Here is a 15,647-nt window from a genome sequence, read left to right as displayed (position 1 = left end):
GGATGATGTGATTTAGTCAAGAGTGGTTGTTAAACCGGATTAGGTGACGACATGTCTCCACCCATTTGGGTGGGTCTTGATTGGTTTATTGGAGTCCTACAAAAGAGGAAATGTTTTGGAGAGTGAGAGATTCAGAGAGAGTAAAATGACATAGCCACAAGAAGCAGAGTCCACCAGCCAGCAACCTTTGGAGATGAAGAAGGAAAATGCCTCCCAGGGAGCTTCATGAAACAGGAAGCCAGGAGAAGGAGCTAGCAGATGACACTGTGTTTGCCATGTGCCCTTCCAGATGAGAGAGGAACCCTGACCACGTTCACCATGTGACTTTCCAGATGAGAGAGGAACAGTGACTGTTTGCCATGTGCCTTCTCACTAGAGAGAGACCCGGAACTTCATCGGCCTTCTTGAACGAAGGTATCTTTCCTTGGATGCCTTAGATTGGACATTTCTCTAGACTTGTTGTAACAGGGACATTTTCTTGGCTTTAGAACCGTAAACTAGCAACTTACTAAACTCCCCTTTTAGAAGCCATTCCGTTTCTGGTGTACTGCATCCCGGCAGCTAGCACACTAGAACACCATCAGGACAGGTCCTTACCCCACTGGCCACTGATCCTACGTATGGTGAACGGATAAAAGGGCTTCTATTAAAGCCTTCTAAGTACACCCAGAATTCAGATTGAAAGGGAGAAAAATCAGGCTTATGTTAACAGAAGCAAAGACAGGGAGGGAACTAGCACCTTTCTCCTTCATAATTTACACATGGTTGGCTCAGCGACTGCAGAGGTAAAGGTGCCCCAAGGCACAGGCTGTGTGCGGAAGGGAGAGGCCAGCAAGGGGAGGCAGAGCGCCTCGCCAGCACCTCCAGCCTCACACTGAGAGGAGACTCCAAAAGAACGTCCCCTGAATAAGCCGTGAGCCGTTTACTATGCAGAGGTGGTGTGGGGGCCTGTCCAACACAGTAAAAGCCACAGTGAAGCGAGGGAAACAGGTTTAACCATTTTTCCGACGTGGCCTCCGGTACAGACGGTGAACCTGAGGTCCCACTGACAGCCTGCTAGTTGAGTTACGCTAGGCCACTTATTCCTAAATCCTGTGGAGTTCCATATTCTCTCACTATTTAAGGGTGAAACAGCATAAAATTAAACCAAATCTGTTTGGTATGCAACCTTGGAAAGGTTACTCCATTCCTCTGGAGTTCGGTTTTTCCCTTACTGAAAGGATAGATTAGAATCTATGAAAATGTACACTTATATGTTTTGAATTAAAAATATGTACGAATAGTTTGGTTTTGAGAATGTTACGACATTACAGAAGCACAGTAATGATCATTGTCCCCTTAGACGTTACATCCGTCCTTTAAAGATTTTATCTTGATTGTTCCTTGTTTTCCTTTCTCTACTCCCCATGTGGAAAATGCATTGTGCCCATTTCCCACACGTATTTTCCCTGCACTTCTGCCATCCCGCAGTAAGCCTGTTATTCACAAGTTTACTTAGGTTTGCTAACGCTATAATCCTGTTTTGAATCTACCAGCTAGTGAGACGTGACCCAGTTTATCTCAGGGCCATCCCTGAGATGCAGAATTTTCTGCCTAGAAAACGAATGTGTGGTGGTGTGTGGGGCGGGGGGGGGGTAAATCACCTGACAGTTTTTCCCGGTGTAGCCCAAGGGGCAGGTGCAGCGGTAGGAGCCCAGGCCATCGACACACGTCCCCTCATTCAGACACGGGTGGGAGTCGCACTCGTTGATCTCATGGAGGCAGAAGGGACCAGTGAAGCCCGTGGGGCACAAGCAAGAGAAGGCGTTAATCCCATCGACGCAGGTGCCACCGTTGAAACAGGAGCTAAGGAGCAAACACGGAGAACGGTATCGGCTATGTAACCTGGTTTCTCTGACCTCACTATTTGGAAAGTAATCTTCCTGGAACCTAAGAGGCAAAACCCTCTATAAAAATACCCCCAAGCACTCCCCCTCTCAAATCTCCATCATCAGCCAATTTCACCTTCTCCCACGCTAGACTGGGTGCTGGAAGCCTTGAGTGCCAGCTTCCCCTCTACAACCAAAAGGCTTAGGAGCATTGAGACGGCTGAGCCACTACAGATTCCTAGAGAAAGTGAAATTTTCAGGCTTTGCCAAAACCTTCTGTGGTTTTTCCATGTATCACAATTCATCTTTTCCCTAAGTCAATTTAACTGACGTGAAAAGTCCCAAGTACATACCTGTTGACCTTACATTTCTTTATGAAAAAGAAAACGAACAAACGTGTTAATAAAAATAAAACAAATCCTCTATAAACTACTTGATGAGTGATGACAAATCCAAAATTTTTGGATCAAGCATCAACCGAAATGAACAAGAGTCCAAGAGGAGAAAAGAAAAGGATTATAGCTCTGTTCCCTGAATTAGAAACAAATGAAAATTTTCATCCCACTGAACTTTTCAACTTCCAGTCTATGACCTCCTAACTGTATGACTAAAAATATGGCTCCCTATGTATGGACTGGGCAGTGGGAAACAGTCGTGAAAGTGGGACCCACGTGGATGCCTGCTCTCTGCCCATCCCAGCACTGTGCTCTCCTTTCTCCCTTTATCCCATGAGATGTGGTGCTTGGTGCACAGTGACTCACCTCTCAGTGCACTCGTCCACGTTGTTCTCACAGTGGACGCCATCGAACCCCACCGGGCACTTGCAGGTGTAACTGTTGACGTAGTCGGAGCAAGTCCCTCCGTTCTTGCAGGGCTCGCTCAGACACTCGTTCATGTCTGTCTGGCACTTCTCCCCGATGAACCCCGGCAGGCAGAGGCAGGAGAAGGTATTCACTCCATCCACACAGGAGCCTCCGTTCTGGCAAGGATCTAAGCCGACGCACATAAGGATTACAACTCGGAGCAGCAGCTTCATGTTCATCTCATAAAGATGGGTGACCTCAGCTAGACCATGCCAAGGGCAGGGGCGACTCTAACTTTTACGTACTTAGTGTCTCTATGTGTATTTTCTTCCTATTTGTAAAAATTAATCTAACATCGATTTGCTTGGAATTCTTAACCTGTTTGATAACTGGGACAAATTTTTACCAACATGGCAACTAACAGCTTTGTAAAAGTAAATGTTATACAACTTGCACATCTGCCACACACGGATCCCAGGAGAATTAACCAATAACAATTTTCAAAAGGTATGCAGGTGGTGTGGGGGTGAGGGGAGGATAGAATTTGTTCAATTTGTCTTGTTCTAGCATGTTATATCAGAGCCCCTATGCTGATTTTTTTTTAGATTTAAATTCAAAATTTTAATTTTTTTTTAAGATTTAGATTTAAAAGTTGCCTTAGGAAACAAAGATTTTTAAGAATGTTAAGTATCACAAAGCTTGATCATAGAGTGCTTTACACTCATGGCAATTAATCAACAGATTCTGAGCAACTGTTGTGGCATGACCTTCGGCAATAGACATGTCATGCAAGTCAATGAAAGAAAAATAGATGAAGCTGTGCTTTTAAGGACCTTAAAATATAATTGCAGAGACAAGTCATAAATATAAAAGGAAAACTACACATAGGTGGATAATGTGGTCTTTATTTTACAAGAGGGACATTTAATATACTGTTCTCATCTGTTAAACTGATTTCAATCTAGGGATTACATGCCAACTCTATGAGAGCAATTCCAAAATCCACTTTATCCACACCTAACCCACAGCACACAGCTACTATAATTTCCATAGCACCTTTCAGGAAACTCAACATAATTCACTGAATTATTTTTAACTAACTGTAAATTTTGCTACTTCATATTAAAAAAGATTTGAAGATGAGCTGGGATTCAGCATCAAGGGATTGAGAAAACCTTCTCGACCAAAAGGAGGAAGAGTGAAATGAGACAAAGTGTCAATGGCTGAGAGATTCCAAACAGAGTCGAGAGGTTATCCTGGAGGTTATTCTTATGCATCAAGTAGATATCACCTTGTTATCCAAGATGTAATGGAGAGGCTGGAGGGAACGGCCTGAAAATGTAGAGCTGTGTTCCAGTAGCCGTGTTTCTTGATGATGATTGTATAATGATATAGCTTTCACAATGTGACTGTGTGATTGTGAAAACCTTGTGTCTGATGCTCCTTTTATCTATCTTACCAACAGACGAGTAAAACATACAGAATAAAAATAAATAATAGGGGGAACAAATGTTAAAATAAACTTAGATTGAAATGCTAGTGATCAATAAAAGGGAGGGATAAGGGGTATGGTATGTATGAATTTTTTTTCTTTTTATTTCTCTTTCTGAATTGATGCAAATGTTCTAAGAAATGATCACGATGACAAATATGCAACTATGTGATGATATTGTGAATTACTGATCATATATGTTGAATGGAATGATCATATGTTAAGAATGTTTCTGTTTGTTATATATATATTTTTTTTTACATGGGCAGGCACCGGGAAACGAACCCGGGTCCTCGGGCATGGCAAGCAAGCACTCTTACCTGCTGAGCCACCGTAGCCCGCCCTGTTATATATATATTTTTTAATTAATAAAAAAAGGAAAAAAAAGTGAAGATACTAAAAATTTTGAGTGATGTATTCATTAATGGAAGAAAGAAATACTGATGGTTTGATCCTATTCCCTTAAATTTGCCCCTCAATTGTACCGTGGCCACATATTTTTTCACTATTTGTCATGTAATGACAGGAAGGCAGGAGGGAGGGTTAAATTACAAAAAGGATGAGAGAACATTATAGGATGGACAGACATATTCATTATCTTGAGTGAAATTTCATGAGTGTTGTGCCAAAATTTTTGAACATATAGTTTAAATATGTATAATTCATGCACGTTAACTATACCTCAATAAATCTTTTTTTAAAAAAAACCCCATCATTGCATTGTACCCAGTTTTTCAATGTACAAAATCTAGTAAGGTTCCCAGTGCTTGTCCAAGTTAAAAAAAAAAAATTAAATAAGGGAATATTAAAAGAGGTTCCATTGCCGGCCACGGTGGCTCAGCAGGTAACAGTGCTTGCCTGCCATGCCCGAGGACCCGGGTTCGATTCCTGGTGCCTGCCCATGTTAAAAAAAAAGAGGTTCCATTGTCTCCTAAAGTCCAAGATTCAAAAGCACAATTTAAAAAAACACATAGTATTATGAAAATACTAACATAAATGATTGGAATAACCAATCTCAGTGCTGAGCAGAAGCAGCGGCCTCCACTGACGCCTTCCCCTCCCTGAGGGGCTCAAGAGTGGGCTGGCGTACTCACTGGTGAGGCAGTCATCGACGTCTTCCTCGCAGTCCATGCCGCTGAAGCCTGGGGGGCACTCGCACACGTAGCTGCCCTGGGTGTTGTGGCAAACACCATGGTTCATGCAGGGCTTGGAGGCACACTCATCAAGGTCAACTGTACATTGCTGGCCTGGAAACACAGGGACAGTGGACAGCCCAGTCTTTGGAAGCTAATCCCCACTGAAATCTATGTGGGAGGTGGGGGTGGGCATGGGATACTTCAGTGTTGGTCTCCTGGTCTGGGAAGTCCCATGAAGGCTTCTATGGCTTCTGGGAAGGCTCCTGAGAAGTTGCTGCCAAGGTACCCAAAATCCCTGTTAAATGCCTGGGTTTGACATGGTTGGGTTGGCATCTTCCAACCACTAGGGGGCCCCAAAGACACAGATGGTGGATGCATGTGTGTTACAGGTCTTGCATGATGCCCGTTATTGGCAAAGATGGGGAAGCCAAGCCACAGCAGACCAAGGCTTCCATGCCATCCGAAAGCTGACCACTTTGCTTGAAGTAGAGAATGCATTTCCCTTGGCTTCTCCATTTCCATGTTCTTACCTTCCCATCCAGGAGCACACAGACAGGTGTAACTCTCAAAATTTGGTGCCTCTTTGCAAACTGCAGCATTCTCACAAGGGTTTGGGGAACAGGGAGCCAATACAGTCTGACAATTTTCGCCTGCAAAGCAAAGGACAAGGTTATGATATAGAGCTAGTTAAGGAAATGCTTAGCTTATATATTTCCAAGCCCTATACCAAAGAATGTTCTCAGAATTCATTGTAGAGTAGCTAAGAGGCTTTGGAACCTGAGAGACTTAGGGTCCACTGAGTCTTGACTCTGACATTATGAACATTGTGACCTCTGGCAAGTTATCTTCTCTGAGCCTTCCTCAGGATTGAAATGGGAATTTAGAATAGCACCTACCTCACAGGGGTTTTTTGAGGATTAAGCAAACAAACAAAAATGCACACAAAGCCCTTATTAACACAAAGCCTGGCAAACAGAATGCATGCTCAGGGACAACTTGGCTGTCACCTTCACTGTTTTTATCACCAATGGTTGTAGGGACCTGCATCAAGCAGGTGTGATGGGTCCTGCATCTCCATGGCTAAGATTCAGCTACTCAGAAGCTCAGCCACATAGATCCTCCTTTATGTGAGCAGAGAAGAAACACAACCATGGCCTCCTGTGTCTTGGTTAGGGATAGGCTGTAGAAAATTTCCTCACAACCTCGGCCTGTTCCAGAAAGGCTGGTCAGAAGGAACATCGGAGAGGGATACAGTGGAGCAATTCTGATTACTAGATGCATCTCTCAATATACTGACATCAACATGATGCTCGTATCTTCCATACAGCTTTTCTTCTCTGGGACTCTGTCCACTTACTTGTTAATAGATACTGAGCATGCCTGTATGTGTCAGAAACTATGAAGTAAAAAAGGCAGGAATGGACTAACATTTTTGGGGTTCCTCCAATGGCAACAATTCTTGGAGGGGATATCACGTTTCCCATTTTTAAAGACCTGAAAATTGGACACTAACAGAGGTGAAAGAACATGCCTAAGTTCACACAGCTAATTAATGTCAGAGCTCGGATTTAAATTCAAGCCTTTTTCACCTCAAACTCCACCACTGTTTTAACTGATCCAGGAGCCTCAGCTTTGTTTGTTATTGCTGCTGTTTTGTTTTTTTGTGCTGACACAACTGGAGTGGTGGGAGCACAAACCCTGGCGCAGCCCTTATTTCAGCCAGAGAAATTCAGCTATGATCTGTTTTATTTATAACATTTCTGATGAGATTTTGTTTGAAAAGAGGGATCTGCTGCTAAAAGAAAAAAGTTTGAAAACCATGCGTAAAACTATCTGGTAAGATATTTTAATGGCTGCTTAGTGCTTTATCAGTGAACTGATTTTTTCAATTCATATTTGTTCAATTAACTCCTTATTTTATTAACTTTCATTCCAATTCTGAGTATTATATATAAACCATATTAAAATGGAAATTAGTCTTTTGCCCTCCTTGTTGATTATTTCCTTAATCACTTGCTAAAAGTGATACGGCCGTATCCAAGGTCAGCATTAATGTAACACGAATGTTAAACTGCCCTATGATGTAACAATTTACAATTTCCCAATTATACACAGAAACTACTTCTTGAGTTTCATATCTAGTATTAAAATTGTCTTCTTAATGAGTGAGAGCAGTTTCCTGGCTTTCTGAAGGATTAAGCCCTCTTTCTCGTGGTAGCACAGAGTAGTGAAAATACAGGAGGGTCCCGGTCTAGGACATCTGGGAAGAAGTTCTGATTCCAGTAATTCCTAACATTTACATCTGCTCAAGCATCTTCCCATCTCTAAACTTGAGTTTCCTATCTGTAAAATCCAAGTGATGATAATACTTCCCTTAGACAGTTATTATGAAAATTAAATGCTACATTTAATGGGAAACACTTTAGAAACTAAAAATCAGCTACTAAAGGTCTATTTAAAAAAAGTTTTTTAAATATTCAAATACTTCTTAACATAGCTAATAAAAAAACTTCTTCAAATAATTGCTCAAGATAGAAATGTAGGTCCAAGATTTTGTTAGAGTTGCTTTTTTTTTTTTTTAAAGAAAGCTCTTTTCTTTTACACTATCAAAGTCATGCCATTACAGAAGAATAACTGGTCTCATGCATCCCAAGCAATCCAAAGCCATGAACTTCATTAAACAAAGAAATTCAGTATGTTTAAGATAAGCTTCTAGCAAAAAGATTCAAAATAAGGATGCTTTTACTAAGTAAGGGAGAGAAAATTGCTCTAAAGTCAGGTTACTACTAATGCAATTTTTAACTTCAGTCTAAAATTTTGTATTTGGAAAGAAAAAAAAATCCACAATTTTTTGCTGAAATCCCCAACCAGTTTTTAATGTGTCCGATCAATAAAATGGCTCATGAGGGTAAACAGTGTTGCTTAATTTTATTCATACTGCATAAACTGAATGAAATTTAGAATGCTTATCCTCACCCATCACTAAAATTTTAATCTGCTTGGGCTTTTGGTCAGATATAATTTCTTAAAGCTCACACACAGTAAATTATTTTAATTGGCATCCTTCTCTAAAGAAAAATCAATACCCACCATGTAGTCAAATATTCTTACAGCATCTGAGTAGCGTGATGACAAAATAAACATTCCCAAGCTAAGCTATCTACTTAAGTTGCACTTGGCCAGGCCTGCAGCCTGACTGAACAGGGGCACACCTGCTTGTCCCTCCCCACAGCCGTAAGTTCTCAGCCTTTATGATCCCAAGTGACATGACCTTCTCGGTGCCAGCAAATACGACCAGCACGGTTACTACGGAACGGCATTAATTATGCTGCCTTTTTCTGGGACTGGTATCTGTGAGGCTTCATGAACCAGGCCAGCCCTCGCAAAAAGGAAAGCCACGGCTCGTGTTTGTTTGGTCGGCATGTACGAAGAAAGGGGGTGATGAGAAGATCAACAAGCCAAGTAAATACAACTTATCCAAAGATGACAGTAATAAAACAGGAGAAAACAAAGAAAAAACGTTTCGAGCACACTGAAACATGGAACACCTGATGTCCGTGTCTTCTGTACATGTACAACAGCAACTGATGGCCAGAGACCTCTGCCTACGGGGGGATTGTACCAACATGAGGGACAGAAGAGGAGCTAAGAGGGTGTCATGGTTAGGGACACGTGTCCACTTGGCCAAGTGGTGGTACCTGTTCATCTGATCGGGCAAGCGCTGGCCTGTCTGTTGCAATGAGGACATTTCATAGGATTAGGTCATGATCACGTCAGCTACATCCACAGCTGATTCCATTTGTAATCAGCCAAAGGGGAGTGTCTTCTGCAATTAGTGATGCTAAATGCAATCATGGGAAGCCTTTTAAGGAGGACTCAGAGGAGACAGGTTCCATTCCTGCTTTGGCTGGTGAGCCTCTCCTGTGGAGTTCGTCCAGGCCATCCATTGGAGTCATCAGCTTCGCAGCCTGCCCTGTGGATTTTGGACTATGCGTTCCTACGGTCACGTGAGACACTTTTATAAATTTTATATTTGCAAGTGTTCCCTGTTGATTCTGTTTCTCTAGAGAACCCTAATAATACAGAGGGCAAGCTTTGGATTCAGAGAGTCTTCAGGGCAAATCCCAGACCTATCACTTCCCTATGTGACCTTGAGCGCTGCTTTTTGCCTTGCCTTACTCACGCCTAAAACGGTGAGAAATTTCTATTTTCTGGTATTATTGTGAGCTCAAGATTAAATAAGCCAATGTATATAAAGTGTCTGGAACAAGTAAATTATCGATAAACAGTAGTTGTTTTACTGAAACTAAGAATGCAGAACATTCAAAACGTTGGGTACATTCAAAAGATGGACTAGACAATCGTCAGTCCCCAGCCACACCTATAATTTTAAAAACTAAAGTATGAAGAAGACAAACGGGTTTCCCCACCACTTGCATCTTGGTTGGCTGCACTGTTTTCTCAAAGCTCAAGATATCGTTAGTCAGGACAAGAAGGGCAGCCTTGGAGCAGTATCACTGCCTCGCAGACACGCCTCCCTGAGTACCAGATACTTCGGCACGGCCAGGCAGGGCATGGCCAGGCCAGGAAAGGCACGGAAAGGCACAGCACGAAAAGGCAAGGCACGGAAAGGTACAGCACGGCAGGGCAGGGCACGGCACAGCTTCCACTACGGTCCCTGGATGGCACCGGCAGGACCCACCTGTGTACGGGAGAACACAGTGGCAAGTGTAACCATTTACGTCATCAAAGCAGGTTCCTTGGTTCAGGCATGGATTTGAAGCACATTCATCAATATTCACCTGACAGTTATGGCCTGCAGACAGAAAAGGGGAAAAACAAAACACAGTGAAACTTTCCGTCAGCCTCCTTATTATCGCAATTGCTAATCAATTCTCCTGGTGGTAAAAGCTGAACATCTCAAAAATTACCCTAATTTCTCAGACCACTAGAACACTCATTTCACTGACCAGTCTCTGATATAAAATGACAATAGCCATTCAGTCAGAAGGATGGATGGAAGAACAGCTTATTCTAATGCCCTGAAAGTCTAGAGCACCTTCAAATACCAGTAATTTATCAATAATGGACAGAGAAATTCATTGAGGGTGAAAAGCTTGTTTCTCAATCTATAAATAACCCCTTTCTTAAAGAATCTGATCAGGGACTTAAAGGGGCTTAATGATATCAAAGGGCAACTTCTTTGAATCCATTAATCAAAGCTTCTGATTTATGCCCACCCCTTCCTATCCACAGTCTCTGCCACTGAAGTGATATTTCCTTAAGTCACAGAACTACGTTTTCCAGATCTAAGGTGTAAAAGCTTCCCTGAAAATGAAAAGGAGGAAAGTAAGGAAGGATTAGTGGGGATAAGGCAGTGCCCAAATGCTACAAATCTTTATGTCTTCACTGGGACCTAGCACAGAGCCGAACATAAAGGAAGTGTAGTACTGTAAAAAAAAAAAAAGATGCTCTAGGAATATGGAGATTTAGGTTCCAATTGTACTCTGCTGCCCAGTAACTATATAACCTTGAATCTGACATTTCAAATTTTACTTTTCTCAGAAAGAAACAAGTTTCAATGCAATAAAGAAACGTACTTTCAAACCCATACGTTTCTATGCAAGTGTAATGAAATATATCAGGAAATTAATGATCTAAATATGGTCTCAGAAAATTTTCAAGTAAACAAAGTGGTTCTAAAACATATTGGTACCATAGTCATCTGAACACAAAATTTTTGAGTAGGGGAATATGAGTGGATAGATAAGGGTAAAATAAATGATTTACCCACAAATTTTCTGTCTCCTGAGTTTCGAGGAGAAAATTGATGGTAGAAATACAACAGTGACAACTCAAAAAATGATTTTACACAATTCCCTCTTCTACGCATTTTTAGTTTTTTTAATTGTGAAAAATAACATATACTAAAAAAAGCAATTCTTTTCAAAGCACACTGCAACATCTAGTTGTAGAACAGATTTGAATGTTTGGTATGGGTTCCAATTCCACAATTTTTGGTTTTTACTTCTAGCTGCTCCAAGACACTGGAGACTAAAAGAAATATCAATATAATGATTCAGCAGTCATGCTCATTTGTTAAACTCTCTCTTCTCTGTATAATTCCACTTTCTCCTTTGATCTATTGCCCAATCCTTAGGGTTATTGGGCTGTGCCTAGTCTAACTTTTTCATGTTGGAAGGGGCATTAATAATACGGGATAAGGGGATGGAATTAGCTGATGCCCTGGAGAAGGTGGCCTTTCTGGGTTTCGGGACTCATCTGGCCTAGGAACCCATCTGGACGATGTAGGTTCCTAGGAAGTAATCACAGTGCATGGAACCTTTGGAGAATCTCAGATAAAGCCCTCAGTGTTCGGGAGGGATAACAGGAATGGTTTTGGTTGGGGTTTGACAAACCACATGCAAATGGTTTGAAAGACTGTAAGACTGTAGGAAACTCAATATCTAGGAATACCTCAATGTGTAAGAAGGTCTGTTGGAAGGGCTCTGAGCACATGTTTTCTTTCATATGCTACCGTAACATAAGTAAATGTTTTCACTCTATTTCTAGATTTCTCTTTTGAATTATCATAAACTCAGCTGCACTAAGAAGCTTAGGAGTAGAACACTTGTACCAAACTCTACAAGGTGAAGCTTAGCTCTTCAACTTAAACAGTGCTGATTCAATAGCTCATCTCTCTGTGAGGCTGAAGGTGAGAATTCACATCTATTTATGTTTTTATTCCCCAAGTGTCTTACACTCAGTGCTCAGGTGATCCTTATTAGACAAATGAATGGGGAAAAGTAAAGGGACATAAAGGATTCAAGCAGTAGCAATGACAAGAAGGCATAGAATGGAGGTAGAAACATGCACTTTTGCTTTCACCTTTAAAGCCCTTTTTGCAAGCGCATCTGTATCCATTCACCAGATTGTCACAAGTTCCCCCATTCTGGCACGGGTTAGAGAGACATTCATTTTTATCCACTTCACAGTTGATGCCAACCCAACCTGCGTCACAGAGGCACTTATATCTGAAAGAAGATTGAATTAGTTACTGTGAGGTATAACTGCACAGGTTGAGTCACAGAGTGAAACACAGGAGATGGTGAAGAACGGAGAGGACCAAAGAGCTCACAGGCAAGTTAATCTTATTTCTAGTCTTCTGTAGACCTGTACTTGGATCAGTTTGCACTTGGTATGAATCACATGGGACCATCTCACATACCAGTTAAAAAGTCCTGCCTGGTGCTTCCCTGGCTCAACAAGAAGCTAGATAAATCAAATAACTATTCATTGTCACTTATATGTAAACAACGGTTTGAACAGCATTTTGGGCCTATCTGAAGTAAACATTAACATGGATAAATATGCACAGGTTCTTTTCTTCTATATAAAACTAAAGTTAAAGAAGCCCTTAGGGTTACCTGCTTCTGGTACAAATCAGATACCCAAGAAAATGCCAGTAGCAGGGACTCCAGGCAACTCCTGGGATGTTGGACTCGCAAGTCGTACTTTGTTCTGACATGAAACCCTGACTCAGAAAGCCCCTGGGGTACTGAGCAGGGAAAGAAACAAAAATGAAGGCATTTGAAATATATGTATATTGTCTCCAATGCGCACATCATTAGCACTTAGCATGTGACATCAGGAAATTACAACCACCCTGTCTGCAAACCTTCAGGAAAAACCTAGATGGTTCGGGGTGCTTTGAATTGCCATCATGTTCTGAATCTGGGAGACTGAGTTAACTCATTTTGAAAATCACTTTATTTCCCATTTATCTCTAAATAGATGCTTCATTCTTTCACTTATTGAAAATCAATCAAATGGTAATGCCCAGAGCTCTGTCCTCTGGCAAAAAAACAGCAAGAGTATAAGACTATCTCATAGGAAAGTACCTGAAATTACTGAACTCTGCCAGCAGCCCTGATTCTTGAAGAAGACTATATAACTATATAGCTTTTACAATGTGACTGTGTGATTGGAAAACCTTGTGTTTGATGCTCCTTTTTATCCATGGTTTAGACAGATGAGTAAAAATAAAAATAATGATAATAATAAATAAATAAGGGGAGATAAAGGGTAAAATTGGGTAGATTGAAATACTGTGGGTCAATGAGAGGGAGGGGGATGGGATGTATGAGTTTTGGTTTTTTTTTAATTTTTCTGGAGTGATGCATGCGTTCTAAAAATGATCATGGTAAAGAATACTCAACTATGTGACGATATTGTGAGCCACTGATTTTATGACACGGTTGGATTGTACTTGTGTGGATATTTCTCAATAAAAATAAAAATGAAAAAAAAAAGACAACAACAAAAAAGACTATCTCATAGAACCTAAGATCACACTCTGATTCTAGAAATGTGCATGCCAACACATCATCCAACTTGCAAACTGCAGATGTTTTATCAGGGCCAGACTAAAATTAGCCGAGACGGGCTCTGCTTCAGCAGCATACACAGGTTCTATGATGGCAGAGTCGAGCTATTTTTAAGCTGGGGGAAAAGTAAAATACTGGAACATCCCTGAACTCACTCTTGCAGTGAGAACTAAAACCACGATGGTCAAAGACTCATAAAACAACCCTGGACTCTTCCCAGGGGCTCTCCCGGACCACCTAGATACGGGAGACCTTCCTCCTTATTTTCCACTTAGGCACTCAGTCACGGCAAGGAGAGAGCCAATTCCATGGACGGAATGGTGGTTTTGAAGGCCTGGACACAGACTAGCAAAATCTTCAGCCAAGTCTCAGGTCACACTCCCAACTGGCTTCTGTAGGGAATCACCACTTCCAGACGGCAATTGGACTGACAAAGGTCAGTAAGAAGTGATTAAGACCTGGCAGCCACTCACCCGCTGAGGCCCCCGGTACAGTTTCCATGGATGCAGGGGTTGCTCAGGCACTCGTTCACCTGTGAGTAGCAGCTGGGGTGATGGGGCCCCTCAGGGCACAGGCAGCGAAAGCCATTGACATCGTTGATACAAGTTGCACCCTTGCGACAGGGATTGGAGGCACATTCATCAATGTCAATATTGCATCTCTGTCCTGTAGAGAAAGGGGCCAGCTTAGTCAAATCCCAAATGCTTAGGGAACACATACAGAACTACGAGCCATAATTCCGTTGACACCCTTCGTTTGCACAGGCTCTAAGGTGTAGGGTACCAAATGTCAAGATTTAAGGAATAGGATACCCAATAGCACATAACACAAGTAAGCAAGGAACAATCACCAAGGCTGGTTTATTTTTTAATAATGAAGAAAAGTTAGTAAAATGTTAGACAAGTGTTCTAGCATTTTAATGTGTATTTGTTTTTCACTTCAGAAGTGGGGAAACGTTACAAGCTTTCAAAACAAGAACATTAAATGTTACCAAAGATGAAAATTTATTCTGTTTGAGTACTTTCAGAGAAGCCTTTCTTACTTTTGCTTCCTGCTGATTTACCACTAATTTATTATTACTTTTTTAGCTACCCAATCTGTTACCTAAAATTTACCATATGTAGAAATGTAACAGGAATCCTGAATGACTAGACTAATTTAATTTATTGATTAAATTGGTTAAACAAAAGATCCATTTTGTTTTCATTCCTAAGAGTTGTATTAATCCATTTTCTGCCTTATTAATTAAGTAGTATACTAAACATAATTTTATTGCCCATTGATGATTCAGAAAACAGTTTAGGACCTCTCACTCTAGACCAGTGGTTCTCAAATTTATGTGCACAAAAAATGTGGCTTTTGTTTAAATGGAGAACCACAGATCCTATCTTCAGAGACTGTAATGGGTATGGCCCAACAATCCATCTTTTAATAAAGCACATGGTTCAAGGACCACATTTTGTGAAACCATACTCTAGACCATTATCACTTACATAATGTAGCAGAATAAACGCTGAGAATATAAGAAATTGAGGAGAATGTATTTTACTTCTCATACCTAACCAACACTGTACTTCTGAAAAGATGTCTTCTGTAAGTTTGATATTTATTGCTTTTTGGGTGAATAAAGTAAAATGTGCCAATTATTTAAGTTTTGCTTTGTTAGGTTCTGAAAAATTGAGATTTAACTGTACATTCCCAAACTATATAAAAATTTTAATCACCCATAATTCTGTAAATATAGCAACAAGATAGCATAAACAACTGCTATGAAGGCATTTACAAATTTCATGAAACACAATGTTCTGATTCAGATAAAAACATGCATTTTAAAGAAAGAAGAATAACCTTGCATTTAGAACAGGAAATTCCAAATAAAATAGTTAGCACACCCTTGACAGTATGGGTATTAACATATTTTCGCCCTCCACTGCTCTCCAGACCATTATTGGTGGGGATTG

The 15,647-nt window shown here is 41.0% G+C and overlaps 1 protein-coding gene across 1 annotated transcript in view; it reads right to left on the bottom strand.

Annotated features, from left to right (window-relative positions):
* The window catches only part of NOTCH2 (notch receptor 2), a 145,903-nt gene that overhangs the window by 23,344 nt on the left and 106,912 nt on the right, over positions 1–15,647 (bottom strand). The window contains exons 13-19 of the mRNA XM_077119721.1: positions 14,160–14,352; positions 12,188–12,333; positions 10,002–10,115; positions 5,830–5,949; positions 5,258–5,410; positions 2,630–2,858; positions 1,644–1,845 (exon numbers count right to left, since the gene is read on the bottom strand). Coding sequence (XP_076975836.1) covers positions 1,644–1,845; positions 2,630–2,858; positions 5,258–5,410; positions 5,830–5,949; positions 10,002–10,115; positions 12,188–12,333; positions 14,160–14,352 — 1,157 coding nt within the window. The remainder of the gene's footprint in view (positions 1–1,643; positions 1,846–2,629; positions 2,859–5,257; positions 5,411–5,829; positions 5,950–10,001; positions 10,116–12,187; positions 12,334–14,159; positions 14,353–15,647) is intronic.

Source organism: Tamandua tetradactyla, chromosome 11, assembly GCF_023851605.1.
Source record: "Tamandua tetradactyla isolate mTamTet1 chromosome 11, mTamTet1.pri, whole genome shotgun sequence".
NCBI classification, from domain to species: domain Eukaryota; kingdom Metazoa; phylum Chordata; class Mammalia; order Pilosa; family Myrmecophagidae; genus Tamandua; species Tamandua tetradactyla.
The sequence above is the reverse complement of the archived record's forward strand: the minus strand, read 5'-3'. Positions and strand labels throughout refer to the sequence as shown.